The 16,388-nt window shown below is 45.6% G+C and overlaps 1 protein-coding gene across 2 annotated transcripts in view; it reads right to left on the reverse strand.

The window, feature by feature from the left end:
* Positions 1–1,971: 1,971 nt before the first annotated feature.
* The window catches only part of LOC111928619 (rho GTPase-activating protein 20-like), a 30,415-nt gene continuing 15,998 nt past the window's right edge, over positions 1,972–16,388 (reverse strand). The window contains exons 3-15 of one of the 2 annotated variants that reach the window (XM_086850458.1): positions 15,514–15,684; positions 14,837–14,986; positions 14,272–14,313; positions 13,466–13,550; positions 12,509–12,586; positions 12,259–12,325; positions 10,810–10,998; positions 9,909–10,084; positions 9,227–9,388; positions 8,038–8,147; positions 6,926–7,115; positions 6,223–6,340; positions 1,972–5,675 (exon numbers count right to left, since the gene is read on the reverse strand). In XM_086850458.1, coding sequence (XP_086706584.1) covers positions 3,949–5,675; positions 6,223–6,340; positions 6,926–7,115; positions 8,038–8,147; positions 9,227–9,388; positions 9,909–10,084; positions 10,810–10,998; positions 12,259–12,325; positions 12,509–12,586; positions 13,466–13,550; positions 14,272–14,313; positions 14,837–14,986; positions 15,514–15,684 — 3,265 coding nt within the window. In that variant the 3' untranslated portion in view covers positions 1,972–3,948. The remainder of the gene's footprint in view (positions 5,676–6,222; positions 6,341–6,925; positions 7,116–8,037; positions 8,148–9,226; positions 9,389–9,908; positions 10,085–10,809; positions 10,999–12,258; positions 12,326–12,508; positions 12,587–13,465; positions 13,551–14,271; positions 14,314–14,836; positions 14,987–15,513; positions 15,685–16,388) is intronic. The other variant, XM_086850459.1, reaches the window with a different exon arrangement.

A 16,388-nucleotide genomic window follows, 5' to 3' on the forward strand; every position in this document is an offset into this window, starting at 1 on the left:
GATCTCACTCAGGTGATGAGTGACACCCTGTGAACAGGTTAACAGCCTTTGTCTTCCTCTCCGATCGAGATTTTTGCTTCGTGCAACAATCGGTTCAAGTGTTTATCCATGTCAGTTTTATCCTTAGCAGAAGGATACCTGCAGGAAGGATTTCCTGGCACGAGCCAGAACCATGTGCTGTGAGAGGTGATGGCAGCAGGGTGGATTTTTGCAGGGTGACAGTTCTGTTTGGGGACCACGGATTTGGTGATGTACTAATGCTTCAGGCTTGTGACTGGCATGTGACAGGGTAGCCCTCTGCTTTGTCATACATTAGAAAAGTCTTCCAGCATGTGCCTGTTTCTCCCAAACCTCTTCTCCTCCAAGTTGTCCCAGGTTTACTGTAAAAAAGCAGAGAAAAAATATGGATTAAAATAAAGCAGTTAAGCCATCACCTTCAGTAGCACTTCAAGTCTCTCCCCCTCCTGATGCTGCCACTTGCAAAGCCAATGTGATCTGGAGCTTTGCAGTCCCACTCCTCAGTCCCCACCTTGTGAGCTTGAAGCTGGACCCCAGCTGCTGCTGGAAGGTGTCTGCTCTCTGCACACATCATGGCAGGATGGCAAGGGATAGAGCAGCTTCTGGCTTGGGAGGGTTGAATAACTGCTGTGCTCCTCTTCAGAGTGTGGGTGACCTCTGAAGAAAGAATTTCTGGGACAAACTGTTAGCGTTGAAATGCAGAGAGTCAAAGTATCTCGTGTTGCTCTGGTGGGGCTGTGTGTCCCTTGAAGGTCCCATGGGATAATGGAGAGGCCTCTGCACAAAGGAGCTGCCTGCAAAGGATGAGAGAGACTATGTCTTGGAAGACTGGCTTTCCTGACAGTTGAAACATCAGAAATAGAATTGGAAAGTTTAAAGTAAACTACAGCTGCCTCAGGCACTTCCGTTATGTTTCTGTCAGCCTGCAGGCTAAGGAAAGAAATCATATATCCTGAGCAGAAATAAGATGAGGCTGAACTGCATGAGTCATTTCTCTTCAAGGCAGATGAGCTGGACTTGTTTGGCCTTGGTCTAAATTGGGAGCAGGCCCTGAAGGCTCCTCGCTTCCTGGATGGTGACCATGTAATATGACTTCCTAAGAACCTGCATCCAGTGGGGCAGTGAGGAGGACTTTGAGTATATGACAGGCCAGCATGGTCTAAATGAACTGAAAAAGGGCAGAGAAAGAATGGAAGCTTGTTTGCATCTCAGGGCTATACATTAAGGGAAAATGTGGCCTTCCTGGGGCAGAAAGCCAACCAAGTGTCTGTGTATTTATTACTTGTTACGAGCAAGCTGGAGTCTATGGAACATTTTCAAGATTGGTCTCTGAGTTGTATTATTGTCTGTCTCATGGAAAAGAAGGGCTGCAAATTTTCAAGAAAAATTTGGTTTTTGTGCACACTGTTTTGTGCTATGTTTTGCAGGATTTTGTTTTGTTTAAAATAAAGAAAAATGCTATAATACAGACCTGGCTTAGAGCAGCTATCCAGGGAACTGTGTCCACATTAGGCAGCCTAAGATGAGGCAAGGGAAACTGTGTTTTTCCCTGCCTCTCCCAGTGTTTCTCTAAACGAATCTAAGTTTCTTGTGATCCTTTCAGGTGATGCAAATTGTAAGCTCTTACTCTGCACTTGGTTAGGTTCCCTTTGTCTCACCCGAGTCCAGCCACTGAGTTTACAATCTGTTAGTATGTTTAGAATACAGAATAATCTCTTCTACAAGAACAGACATGCTTTTCTTATAATATTTAGTGCTGTTTCACCTTCTTGACAAGACAAGAGTAATACCTGGACTGCTGTGCTGGCAGAAGGCTTCTTGCCAGCGTGGCCAGCCTGGCAGACCTGGGCTGGAGGTGAGTGTGTTTCACAGCAGTTCAGTGCAAATGCCACCACCCTGACATGAGGGAGAGGGGAGCAAGAGCAAGGGAACAAAAGGTGACAACACCACAACGACAACTCATGTGTCTTTTATTAAAACAGTTACAACTGTAGCTCTGGAAAAAAAGACTGTGGATGCCTTGTTCATGTGTGAGGAAAATTATGGTGGTGGAGTCATATTATGATTATATACACCTTTCATTATACAAGGGCCACAAAGGTGATCTGGGACAGAGTGCCACATCTGATAGTTAAACACCCTTCATCTAACAAAACAAACTGTATACACCTTGGAAAGTGGGCTCTGGGCTTCCCCCTGGTTCCCTTGCCCTAGTATTTGATGATGTGAATTTGGAGTGCTGGGCTAGGTTCCTGTCACTGACCCTCATAGGCACATGGCAGATGAGCAGAGGGATCTGACACTTGATAATTTTACAGAGGTGGCTTTCCCCTCTGTGCAAGGACTGAACCATGGCAGCTGTCATGCAGCTCCAGCTCTGGCTATTTGCAGATACTCAGCAGCTTGCAGGGATAGTTATTCCACAAACACAACCTCTCAGTCATCAGAATTCATGTATTTCTGTTTTCCTTCACCCATTCACTGTTCACTGACTAAAAGGATTGTCTCTCTGACAGATACCACCATAGAAAACTCTCCTGTAACTTTCAAATGAACCATCCCAAACCTTTTAACCTTTGAGACTTTTCCCACTGTTTTCTTAAAACAACCTGTCAAACTGATGTGGTGCTCTCAGCATCTTTTTAGATCTCAGCTGGCAGTGTCACAACCCTCTAACAAGTCCCTTTACATCTGTGGCACTTTTGAGCATGGCTTTGAGGGATGCTTCAGGCTGCATCTCTTTGGTTGTCCAGCAGCCTGCTTAGCACACCCCTGCCTGGAATTCCCCACACTTAATTCTGCTGGAGCACACAGGGCCACACACTGCTGAGTGGGAAGTCAGTGTTTCTCTGAGCCAGCATCAGTGATGAAGCCTGGACAGTTTCAGTGTATGGACTGACAGCTTTCTGGCCACATGAGACTTTGCTTTAGCATCTACTCAACAACATTCCTGACAACTTCCACAACTCCTTGACCTCATGCTAAAACCAAGCCCTGCTCAAATCCCTCTCAGCATGACTAGGAATTTGGTCAGTTGCCTCATCCACACTGCCTCTAGAAAGAGGCATCAGCATTGACAGAAAATTGTCAACTTTCACTAGGACTGAAACTCCTAGCTACTTAGCTACTCCCAGAAGACACAGAAGAACATTCACATCCCTGTCCAAGTGACAGTACTAAAATCCTTTATAGCAACTGTGTCCCTGTCAAATGCTAACTTTGGGGAAGGTATGAGAAGAAAGAATCGCTGCATAGTTAATTCCAGAAAAAAGCAATCTTGGGCTTAAAATGATACACATGCTATCTGTCAGTGAAGGCTGGACTTTGGACTCTGGGCTCCAGCTGCTGATTTTGGAACCCAGCCTCAACCAATAATGGATGTGGGCTTTGAGCTAGACCAGAGCTGACAACAGATGAGCCAAGTGAAGCAGCAGTGATTTCTGGAATGAAGGTGAAGGATGAATGGTTGTGATGAACAGTGAATAATGGTGGGTTTTGTGCAAGTGTAAAGATTTTTAACTAATTCTTATGGAGCATTAGCTGTCCCTGTTGTCCAGTCATCCACACACATCAGCAGATGACTGGAGAAAATAAAACAAAGTTTCTCTTTTCCCGCTATAAAAAAAGAAATAGAGTCAGGCCCTGTACAGGTCAGCTAATACTAGGACAGGGAGAGTCTGGTGGTATTCACTCCACACCCACCCAGTGAAGTCTCTTCCATCTGAAAAGGGCATAAAGAAAACGCAAGAACAGCCCCCCCACCTCCCACCAAAATGAGTATTGAACCCCATCATTACATACACATTAGTGTCACTTTACACTTGTTGCCCCATGCAGCCTGCTAAATTCTTCACACCCTGATCATATATTACAGAATATTTTCTGTTGCACATACACAAAATAGTATTTAGTTCCTCCACATCCATTGCCTTAGACAAATGTCTCTTCTGCAAACACTGCTGTGTCACGCTCCTCTGCGGCCACCTCTGCCAGAGGCTGGCTCCTGAGCCACTCCACCCTGCTCCGGAGGAGTTCCTTCTCCACTGCTTCCACCTCTGCTGCAGGACAGGGCTCGGTTTCATCGTGGTTGAAATAGTCCCTGATGGTGCTTCGGATGGAGTCGGGGAGGATGATGCGGATGGTGTGGCTGAACGTGTCAAAGCCCTTGCTCAGGGTTGGCGCCTGCGCCATTTCCACTGGTTTTCTCTCCAGCTCCTCAGGAGCAGAGGCACTTTGGGGGCTCTCTCTGTGCTCGGCCTGCAGGGATGGGACCATAGGCTCACGGTGGTAGCGCCTGGAGATGGACTGCAGGACAAGAGGGGTGTTTTGCCCATAGAAAACTGTCTGGGGGATGTGGACTCTCACAGTCTGCAAGCTCTTGGACAGGTTCTGCTCACTACTGCTGCTGGGTGAGTCTCTGCTGCTGGTGTTTGTCACAGATCTCTCCTTTTCTCCCACTTGAGACCCCCAAGAGCTTTCTTTATTTGGGGCCACATAAAAAGTTATCTTGGTGCGCTTCAGGCTTTCCTGGTTCAGAGGGCAGTCATCAATGCCTTTGATTTCTATGTTCTTCACTGCCTTCTCCTTGTGCTGCTGCTGGCTGACCTGTGGGGATGTCTCACTGGATGGGCTGGCAGCTGGGTACTCAGGGTTTTGCTCAAACTCTTTGGTATGATCCTGGCTCCTGAGCCCTGGGCCAGGAGCTGAACAACTCAGCTGTCTCTCCTCTTCTTCCCAGTCAATGTCAGTAAATGGGCTTCCCACGGCAGCTCTGCTGACACATGGAAAACTTTTCTGCTCTCCTGAGCAATGACTGCTCTCTCCAGCCTTGGGTTCATCCTCAAGAAAACCATCCAGATGTAAAGGCACAGGAGATGTGAAGGATTTGTGCCACTCTTTTTGGGACCTCTTGACAGCCATGGGAGACACAGCATGAAGCCTGGCAGAAGTGCCAAACATGAATGGCAGGGATGAGACATCTGTGGGGCTAATGGCTGATGACTCTGAGCAGTAGGAGAAAGCACTGTCTAAGGAGCTGAGTGAGGAGGCAGACGGGGAGGTGGTGGTAGAGGACAGGCTGGAGAAGCTGGACCTGTTGGACAGGCTGGACTTCTGAAGGCTGAGCTCCTTCACCCTGGAGGTGGTCTGAGGTGATTGCCACAAGTTCTGCCTGGCCTTATTAACCCCAGGGCTTAGGCCTTCATCAATCAGCTTCTGGCTCTCCATCTGCAGCTGCCTGAGCCTGTGGATGTAGTCTGTGTGGCTGCTCATGATGGTGGCATCGCAGCTGGACTGGCGGGCCACCGGCTCATGGCTCTGTGCGGGCAGCTGGGAGCTGAGGCAGACGCTGGGTTCTGAGGAGCACCGGTCCCTGGCCGGGCTGAGCGAGCGTATGGAGCCAATGGAACAGAAGGAGCCATCCTCCTCCAGGAGCTCATAGCTGTCTGCACTGGCATTGGTCTGGGCTTTGCTTTGGTAGCAGGCTGTGATCTCACTGAACAAGTCCCAGTCTTCCTGATCCTCATCAAGTAACAAGCTGCTGGGTGCATCAAAAATGGCATCTGTTTCAGATTCCAGGTGGTGCTTTGGCCCTTCTGGATCACAAGTGGAAAACTCTAGCTCATCAGAGGAATCATCATGCTGAGCCAAGCCTATATCTGGGGCAGAGGACATGAATTAATTTGTTTCCATATATATAGTACCTCACAACTAAAACAGGGAAATTATATCAAAAAAAACAAAGATGATCCATTATTCTCAAAGAAAATAAAAAAAATTCTGGCTTAATGTCTAGTTTTCACCACTGGCCTGTATTCATAGGATACTTAATAGAGACAACTCCATCTCTTTCCATACAAACAGTGTGGTTTAGCTTTGCAGAACTAACCTCGAAAATGAAAATACTGCTAGGACATGGCAGTCCTAAGGCTACACTAAATTCTTGCAATGGCTGGACTAGGTTTAACAGCAGCCACAGAGAAAGACAACCATCCCTAGGGACACACTGGAGTTTCTGCAGCTCAGCTCTCTGCTTTGCTATCTCTTCCTGCCTATGCTTGACAGGGAAAAGGAAAACCAAACCCAACTGGTTTTCAATGCTGTTCTTTAGAAGAAACATGGAGGTAAAGCAAACTATTTTGTCTGAGGACTTTACCTACTAAAAGATTTTAAATATTTCTGGAAGATTTGCTACCACAAACTTACCCAGAGATTCTGCTGAGTTTTTGGACTTCTTTTTGTCAGGTCTTTGGAACAAGGCAGCAATATCACCCCCAAAAATCTCTCCTGAGTTTTCAATCAAAAACTGGACTAACAAGGCCACCTGGCAAAGACAGGAATTCACAGATTCAGTTTCATGAAAACAGAGCAAGTAAAATCATACCCAGATCATTCCCTTTTTTTACAAAGATGCAGTTTCCTCAAGAAGCTGTTAATAATGTGGCAGTGCATCTGTATGAACACCTGAGGCAAGAATATGAACTATGTGAACTGGTACTGTGAGCCAGGTATAGCACATTCTACAGTTTTCCTCACTATTGCCTACACCTCATAAGCTACAAGCAAGCATTCCTCTTTTCTGGTGCACTGTTGTGCTCATTGCTTACTTTGTCCCAGCTGAGGTGGCACTGCCCAACTTAAGCTGCTCCAATTTTCTTGTGCTTGCTTGACCATATAGGAAGTTCATCTGGTACAGCAATCACTGTTTTCCTTTTCACCCTGAACAGTCTGAGCAGCTAAACTGCTCCCAGCATGGGCACAGCTACGCAGAGGAAAGGATGGGGCCTGGATGACACTCAGCCAGCACTGTCACTGGCCCTATGCCTTCCTTTGGACTACAAATGGCAGTGCCCATAAAAAAACAGTGAAAGGGGAACACAGAGGTGAGGCTAAGCCCATGGAAGATTACCTTCTTTGTAGACCGGCTCTCCTCTTCAGGCCCAGTGGGACTTGGTAGCCACAGCATATTGGGTGCTATGCAAAGAGCCAGGTTAAAGGCATTCATCTGATTCACTCCAGAATTCTGCTCAATATGATGGAGGACTCCAAAGAGGTGTCTGAGTAAGATGAGGTTGGCCTCTGGAAGCTGGTTGACGAGACTATTCAGGGAGTGGGAAAAAAACCAACAATGCTGTTCACAAACATCTGCTCTTTGAATTCCAGAAGTTACATCCCAAAGCTTTTCCGTTCTCCTGCCCCTTTGTACCCAACCTGAGACATCCACGTTTGATAAGGTGAATCTGTGTCACTCCCCTCCACCAACTCATGTGAGAGCCACAGCTCTGTATCCAAATTGCCCACCTGCTCTGGTCACAGAGCTGGAGGGACAAGGGACTTGGGTTCAGAGCGTGTGGGAGGCAACCCACAATGCCTTCACCAAACAGGGACCACCCAGAGGAGACATGAGACAGCTCCAGGCCAGCAGCATGCCAGACCATGCCACTGCCATGTCATGTGCTATGGAGAACGTGGAGGAAGAAGGCCCAGGCTAAATGGTAAGGTTAAAAAACTGAGCTTAGCCATGGTTGAATAAATGGGATGTGCAACAGGAGACTGATAAACTGCTCATGCTCAGGGCAGCAGTTTCAAGGCAGTAAAGCTGTTTTCAAGGTCCGTGTCTCCACCTTGACAGGGCTGTTTCTTCTAACTGCCAATATGATGATCAGCCTCATTTTGTGCACATAAGAATAAAGTTACTGTCATTAAAGATCTAATTCTTCTACAATAGAAGCACTCCTGGTGGCTGAATTATTATGCTTTTTCAGTTTACTTGTTCTGGCAATTTGAACTAATCATCAGAAGAGAATTTTTAAATTAGTTTTTGGTGGTCAGAAATGTTAAAGATGTTCAAAAAAGACCATTGAAAAGAAATTTTTCTAATCAGTGACCCTGGCAATCAGCAACAGGTCCTCCAATGCCTGGAGCATTGCCAGTAGTCTCCCAGAAAATGAAGGTGACTCTTTGGGCCACATGATCCCCCTTTTCCCACCAAAAGAAAATTTTACAAAGGCTTTTACAAACCTTTTGATAGCTTCAATCTTATGTGCCCGATTTTCTGTGTCCACAGCTTCCATCCACAGTCCGTGCATGTCTGAGGATAGAACACTGTCAGGTATATTTCGGAGAAAATCCTGAATTAAATATATATATGCAGAGCAGTCTGGTCAGTTTTGAATTCCTGGTTTCAGTTTCACAATGCATATAGTCACTGTTTATTCATATTAAGCACAAGATAAAACAAGACACTACACAAACATCTCCCCTCCCATGCCCACCTAAGGCTCTTTTATGACAGCACTGCAGGATGAACAGGCAGCCCTCCTGTTTTTCCCCTCCTCCAGAGCAGGACTGACTTCCAGTCCAGCAGAGGACTCAGCCCTGAGGCTCTGCACAGATCTCTCTGAAACATTTCTCAGCTAGAAAGACTGCTGTTTTTTCTCAGGGGACTATTCAATAACTCAATGTATGTCTTGTATTGGGAAGTGCCTGAATATCAGGACAACAAGAAAAAAGGGGATTTTTTTTTTTGATACTTTGGTACCTAAATTACTCTGACCAGATTTAATTGCCAGTACAAAATACAGGCTTTTCTTTATTGAAACATGGGTCTTATCACAAGCTTCATCCCCCAACCACCACAACCCCTCTGCTTGGATTTAGCAGCTGCTTTCCCTCATGCTTGCTGGCTGATCAGAGGGTGAAGGCTGGGAGTCCAGAGAGCACAGGTCAGCTCCTGTTTTGAGGGTTGCAAAGCAGCTGCCCTCAAATGGCACAAGTCCTCCCAAACCTTCTGCAGACTCTTTCTTGCATTCAGAAATGACAAAGAACATCTATGCTGCTGCCACCAAAGGGTTTTATGCATATGTCAGTGCAGCATCTGTCATGTTATTTGGCCCTGTACAGACATCATGAATGCCTTGCAGGTGGACATCACTGTATTTCCTGCTGGGGGTGGTTTGGTACTGGGAGGTGTCAAAGGAAGCCCCGTCCTGAGGAGCTGAACATGTCTGCATGTGAAAACTAGGGTCACTGTATCGGGCAGACACCTCTGTGTACACAAACACACACAAACACCATCAGGTGAACATGTTCCATGCTGGAAAATGCTTTCTGCTTCCCTGAAATCCTCCCCACCCATAAAGACTCATTGCTTCCTTAAGGAAGGAAGGTACCATTAGCTCAGGCAGCTGAGTTACTTGGCCAAACATACCGTGATGACAGCTGCAGCTACAAAGACTGACTCTCCATCCACCTGAACATCATCTCCAGAGTTCAGCTTCTCTTTCAATTCCTTGCAAGTCTTGGCATTGGCAGAACGTCTGAAAATGCCCCTAGTAGAGGGACCTTCATGGTACAAGAGGAGCAGCATATCCTAAGAAATAAAACAGTTGTACTTTAGAGCCTAACATTTTACCCTCTTGTTTATTATACACCATGTGTTGTAATGTAATTAGCACAAGATCAAGTCAGTAATGTGAAGAAAACAATACAAGAAATTTATCCTGATCTAACCAGGGACAAGAACCTGGCAGCCAAGCTGCAGATAAAGTTTATGAGGGCATGCTTATCCTGTGACAAGTGTGAGCCCAGGGGACTCTTGTAGTGAGAGAGTTCTAGGCTACATAGCAGGGTAGGATCCACTGATGTTGCCCCTTGTCAGCTGGTGATGACCTGGAGACACCCACTGAAACAGGACAGACATCTGTGAATGAAGTGATAGGGATTACCCAGGAGAGAGTTGTTCCCACCCTTGTTACTGAGCTGAGTCTGGATCATAAGTAAACAATGGTCCTCTTCCCCATTCAATCCTCATAAATGCTGCAAGTGGCTTTAGACGTTGGGCTAAACACATCAAGTTCATGTCAAAACAAGCAGTCCAGGCTGCTGCTTACCATGATTGGCTTGGGAAGGATTCCATCAGGACAGACAGAGGACAGGGACAGGCCGAAGAGTTTGCGTGGTGTGGTAGGTGACTGGGAAGGAGGGCTGCCCGTGGGGGTGCTGGTGCTGCGGCGCAGGGCCCAGTCAATCAACGACTTCTTCCTCTTGGTGTGTTTCTGCAGTGACTCTGGAAGAAAACACAGACCTTCACACACCTGTCTGTCCTCCTGCTGGACACTGAGTGATCTACAGTGGAGGCAGAGTTCCCAGCAAAACAAGCACATTCTACCTTCACCTGTTTATTAACTGCACTCTTAATGGGGATGGCTAGACAATATACAGAAGTGAAACCACTTGTTCATCTCTCAACCATCAGCAAAACTCTCAATCATCATTCTTCAGAGAACCTTGCTGTCTCTGCAGAACAAGAATCACTTTGCTCTTGTGACCAGTGATAGGCCTTGAGAAAATACCATGAAGCTGGGTCAGGGGAGGTTTAGGTTAAATCTCCAGAAAAGGTTTTTCACCCGGAGGGTGGCTGAGCACTGAAACAGGATCCCAGGGCAGTGGTCACAGCATCAAGGCTGAGTTCATGGAGCATATGGACAATGCTCTCAGATTGTGGGTTCTTGGGTACAGGTTCAGGACTTGATGATACTGATGGTTCTCTTCCAACTCAGCATTTTCTATGATTCTATTACAATGACTTGCAGGTGAAGACTAATGAAGGACTGAAAGCTAAGTCTGAACATTTGCACAGAGAAATTTCACCTCTCTGCAATCTCTTCCTCTACATTACATTCAGGTATGAGAGCAAGTCTGGGATACATGTATGATGCCATGAGAGTTCAGCAATACAGTGGAGAGCATTAAAATCTCTATCTGGCTGTACCACACTCCTGCAGCCCCTACCTCTCCTCAGCTGCATCGGAGCTTGGAGTCTGGGTTTCAAGACAAACTGACACTGTTTTTCCTTTGGGAGCTGAGCAAGGAAGGAAGCCTCTGTCCCATCAGCCAGGAGAGTGTTATTGTTGGTTCTTTGTTGCTGGTCAGCAGAGTCCCGGAGACAGCTCAAGGCAATGCTGAAGGGATGCTCGTGCCCTGTTAAGCAGAGTTGTGGAAAGAGAAAGCAAAGATGCTGAGCTATGGTAAAAACTTATTGTTATTGGAAGATTCCAGCTTTGGTGATTCCATGATGAACGCTTAGAACTTTATAGACAAAATTCCGTGTTTTATTTTAAAATGTTTCTTCTATTTCTGAAATCATCCCCTACACGTGTAGCACTCTCCTCCATTGTGACTGTCCTCAAGGCCCCCATATACACACCTACCCTCTCTCAAGCCTGAGGAGTCTCTAAAACCTCAACACAAATTGTTAAAAAGGAAATTTTTCAAATAAACAGCCTGCAAATGCATTGATGCAAGTGTCCCACATATGCTCATGAGGTCAATTTAGTATTGGATTAAGATAACAACCCATATGCACAAAGTGGGTTTTCAATATGATACAACAATATGTGTGGAAGGCAATTTCATTATTTGTGAACTGAAATGCAATGAAAACTAATTAAGTACTGAAAAAGTAGGATAAACATGTTAGCTTCCTAACTAGAGGTCTATATGTCACCAACAGACCTTCAAAAAATCTGCTTCTTTCAATTGCCAAAGTGCTTTCCTCTAGATCTAACACACTTGCTGAATGACCACCTGACTGCAGCAATTGGTTTGGTTCTGACAAGGCCCAAAGGCAAAGGGCCTGGGGAGTGTCAGGAGATGCTCTGTCTGGCAGAGGTCAGTGGACACCTCCATCAGACAGTAGAGGTGGGCTGAGGCTGCCCCTGACCTCCTGCTCTGCCCGTGAGGAGATGCCTGCAAAGCTGAGCAGGAGGGTATGATCAGCCTCCAAGCCTGTAGCCCTGCAAGCTCATACCAGCAGCCAGAGGGATTGAATTAGGCTTTGAGACATGTCCTACCCCTGCATCACATCAGCCACAAAGAAGGTAAGTCTTTGGGTCAGCCTAAAGATCTGCTATTTATTTGGAGCATCTGCTGGAAAGTGTGATGGGCTCCCACCCAGAAATGCACAGATTTGCTTGGAAAAGGGAGGTAAGTGCAGTTTATGAAAGATATCATCATGCTTTGATTAAATGTGAATGCTAAGACAATAAAAGCCAAGTGACATCTCACAGCAACTTGATGTCACATCTTACATCAGCAACAGTGTCCCTACTGTTACTTTTTAAGTGAAAAGTGCAATGTTTGTGATGTTTCTCTGCCACACACACTAATATAATTTATCAGTTGTTCCTCTGGTGCCAGAATTAAGTACCAAAATGATGCTCAATATGGGTGGGCTCTTACCAATGAGAGGGTAAGCAGGCTCATCTTTTCCTGAGACCACCCAGAGGTGGTGTTCACTGGTCTTGTCCTGTTGGGTGAGGAATAGAGAACAGAAAAAATGTTAGTTGAGAGGGGCCAGAGTGAAGCTCCATGAGGTTGCCCTCCACTCAGAAAGCAACAGACAGCAAATCTACACTTATCCACACCCACAATGTCCTGTCAACCAGATGTTGCCAGCATCCTTAGCTAAGATCTGTCACCTGTCACTTACAGGGAGCCCAAGCTGTAGAAGGGTCTTCTTCATCACACTCTCTGCAGTTTCCACATTGGACACGTTGACTGCAGTAGTCTAGAAAGGCAAACAGAGAAAATACAGGAAGCTCAGACAAAGGTAAGAAGTTTGGTTGCAGTTTCTTATAGCTTCAAAATCTGGAGAAAATGTCACATCTAGTGACAGTCTAATGACTGTCTTTACTAAATGTTCACGGTTGGATGAGCTGTACAAATTTGAGCTACACCAGAAAGGATGATGGCTATACAACATGAAAGCTCTTCTCCACTACTTCTTCTGTCATGGGTCTATTATGCCATCCAAAGATTTCATCCAGCAGAAATCACAGGAGGTGGGTGGTGCTTGGGTGCTGTATTTGATCCCATCAGTGTTTGGCTGATTATAGTGCCACTGTCACTCTAAAGAGTGAACATGGAACATGGCAATGTTCATCAACCATGAGTGTCAGGGGTCATTCTTTGAGGGAAGAATGTCCAGGAGGCAAATGTGACCCACCAAACTCGGCATGAAGCCAAGAAAAGTATGCTAGACAGGGACACATTCCAGTAAATTAGTTCAGGTCAACACACTAGTGACTCCATGATCAATATCCTCAATTCATAGCACTGGAAAGAGGAATTGACTGTGGCACTCAGCCACAAACTGTAATTAATTCTGAAGCAAAAGAAAAAGAGAAAAGAAGTCAGAGGCAAACAATAATCCTGAGAATTAAGTGTTGTTTGGTAAGGGTCTGGCTACCTCATTTCTCAAACCAAGACTCTCCAAGTGGGCTTCCAAGTGGGAAGTATGTAGATACCTAGATGCACACCTTCTAAATATTTTAAGCTGGGACTTGAACTTGAAACTGGAATACCAGCACAGCCCTGCATTCCTTCCCCTACCCCACAGACCCCTGTGTAGTTTTGATCTGATGAGCAGGTTCTTAGCTTTACTTACAGAAGAACAGCTGTCATCATCCAGCACAACGATCCGAAGGGTCAGATTCTTCAGATACTCATTTTGTTTTACCTCATTGATATGCCTGAAAGTCAAAGAAAAGGGTAAGGATGTAATTTCCCAACCAAATTTGAAAAGGGCCCTAAAATTTGGATGGGACATCCTCCTTGGCACTGTAATAAATACAAGTTAATTATGACATACATTAATGTAATGTTCATAATGAGGCCACATGCTCTTACTGACTTCTTTATCTACCTGGAGCACAAAGGCTAACAATCCCCCACATGCAGTACTTCAGTGCAGGTAGATGTGTCCTGCATAATACCGTTCCAGTGCTCCCTCAGATCACTATGTTCTCCACAAATCAGAAGATTTCTTTCCTGCTGTCTCTATAAACACTTTTGTTTGGGTGTTAGTGTAAGGAACATATAAAACATAAAAGAAAAAGAAAAAACTGTAGCCTCTAGATGCAATGTAATAAAAAATTTAGTTAAAATCAAAAAACATCTGAAGAATGTTTTGCTAATCACTTGTGACAGTTCCACAGTGATTAGTAAAGTCGACCTCCAGCTCCAAAGGAAAAAGGATGCTTCAACAATATCATCTTCTGATGGATCCCCTTTTTTCCCAACTGTTACCACCAATTTAGTAGTCTCCTAGGGGCATTTATATTCACATTTCAAAGGTGGATTTTTCAAACAGCACTCAGACATGATGAAAATCAGAGCACAGTCTGACAGGCAAATTTCTCTAAGGCCTGTAGAGGAACCATCTGGAAGGGGGATGAAAGGAGGGTCACTTACCACAGTAATGCTGACAGCCATCGTTCCTTCACATCAGCTGAGCTGAAGACAAAAAGGGAGGCAGATCATCAAACAAGTGCTGAATGGGTAACAGCCTTTGGAAACTCTACCCAATTTCATTTATATATGGCTGTAAGTCAAAGTTGCTTCCTGCAAAGCCCTGGAACAAAAGCACAGTCCTTTCCTTCTTCTGTTCTATTTTAACAAATAACAAAAATAATAATAACACAAAAATCCCAGCAACAAACTGGAACAGGTTTCCTGTCACACTGGTGAGTGTTCAGATAAGGGACAAATGCCTTTCTGTGAAGTTGGAGTTAACTCATCTTGTGGGCCCTTGTTATTTTTGCAGTGACCTTTAATTGCTATTTTCTTCTCCTAGTGTTTCCTTCCCAATGTCTGCAGTTCCTGGAACTCCTGCTGCCAGCACAGGCTGCCTGGGTTTCAGGGTAAGGAAATGGAAAAGGAAATGGGCCCTTTAGACTCAGTCATTGTTTCACTTGACACACGGGAGACCTGAGTAGCTACTGGGATGCAGAGAGAGGTCTGATGTCTGATAAGATACCTGAAGGTGACAACATAGTTGGTGATAGGCCAGCCAATGACAAATGAATTCTCAGGACTCATCTTTTTCTCTGTCACTTCGCTGAGACAGGTGCCAGTCCACACTTCACTCAGATGCACTTGCTTTTTCAGCTTCAGGCTGGAGGAGGATCTACAATGGAAATTATTAATTCCTTAGGCCAGAGAAAAACATTTAGACCTCCAGAGTCTGATCATGCTCCTTTGAAGTCATGCAGATGCAGATAGAGCTCTTAATTTATATGTGACAGAAGGAGTCAGACTGAAAGTCAGTTTTGTCCATCTGCCTCCTGCCCTCATGGTGTATCTTCAAGCAACCTCATAAGGAAGCGGGCAAAACTGATTAGACAACCTTTTTCTTCAGACAAATGGAGTGAAACATTAATACCAAGAAGAATTTGTGAAGGTGGAAGGGGGAAATGCCACATTTCAGATCCACATTTCCAAAGAAGCATTGTTTTGGAGGCTGCTAGGTTCTCCACAACTAGATCAGAGCCTCATAGTATTATAGAATTTCATGAGTTGGAAGGTACCCACATGACCATGGAGTCCAACACCTGGCTCTGCACAGGACTGCCCCAAAAATCCCAGCACTGAGGTGCTGAGCCTAGCTTCAACAGCACCTACTGAGGAAAAGGAACGAGTGGGAATTCCTCTTACTTGGACTTGGCAATGACCAGCACATCACTGAACAAAATCAGGTGTCTTTCCTGGGTCTGCAGGCCCACAGTTAACTGCACTCGCTCGTCCAGGATGAAGGTGGAGCCTGGGCTGCTGAACACTCCACTTGGCAGCCCATTGTCTGAATGGGAAGAGGAAAGAGTAGTTTCCCTGGAGGAATAAGAAAAATCACAAGACTTTGTCAGAAGTTTTCCTTAGAAGGGTTTGCATTCGCCTGCACAATTAACTTTACCCGCCTCAGACTGATGGAAAACTCCCTAAATGCCCACACCAAATCTTGTGAGATTAAGCTGCTGAAATAGTAGTTTTTGAGTAATTTCTCACTCAGGTAAAAGACTTACTACCTGCACATGTGTGTGAGCTATGACTTGAACATGGAAAACCCATGGCTCATTGTGTGGCTCAGCTGGGCTTCACTGCCCTTTCTGTGCGTGTTTTCCCATCCAGACTGAGCAATTTGTCAGCATGAGACAAAAAGCAAAAAGAAAACGAACTGAATGTACTCATCTAATTCCAGACATCTGATTCTGGCTTGCTTGGCTGCCATCCAGCTTGTTGTTTTCACTGAGATTCATATAGGTGCTCACCATTTCCAAAAGTCCCTGGGGGTTTTTGTATGTTGACTGCAACAAGGCAGCATGGGGATTGAACCAGACCCTCTCCCTACACTGTCACCAGCTGGAAGAGCTCTGCCAAGTGCAATCTCCTCGCTTGCACCTCAGCACCCACAGAGCACCTCCTCAGCACTGTTCCAGGCTCAGGTCAGCTGGCACACAGCAGCTCCCACAGCCATTCCTGGGGTCTCAGCGTGTGGAATGTGCTGCGTGAACACGGAAGAGTTCCTGTTCACACAG

Source organism: Cyanistes caeruleus, chromosome 14 (genome assembly GCF_971803275.1).
Source record: "Cyanistes caeruleus chromosome 14, bCyaCae1.hap1.1, whole genome shotgun sequence".
NCBI lineage: Eukaryota > Metazoa > Chordata > Aves > Passeriformes > Paridae > Cyanistes > Cyanistes caeruleus.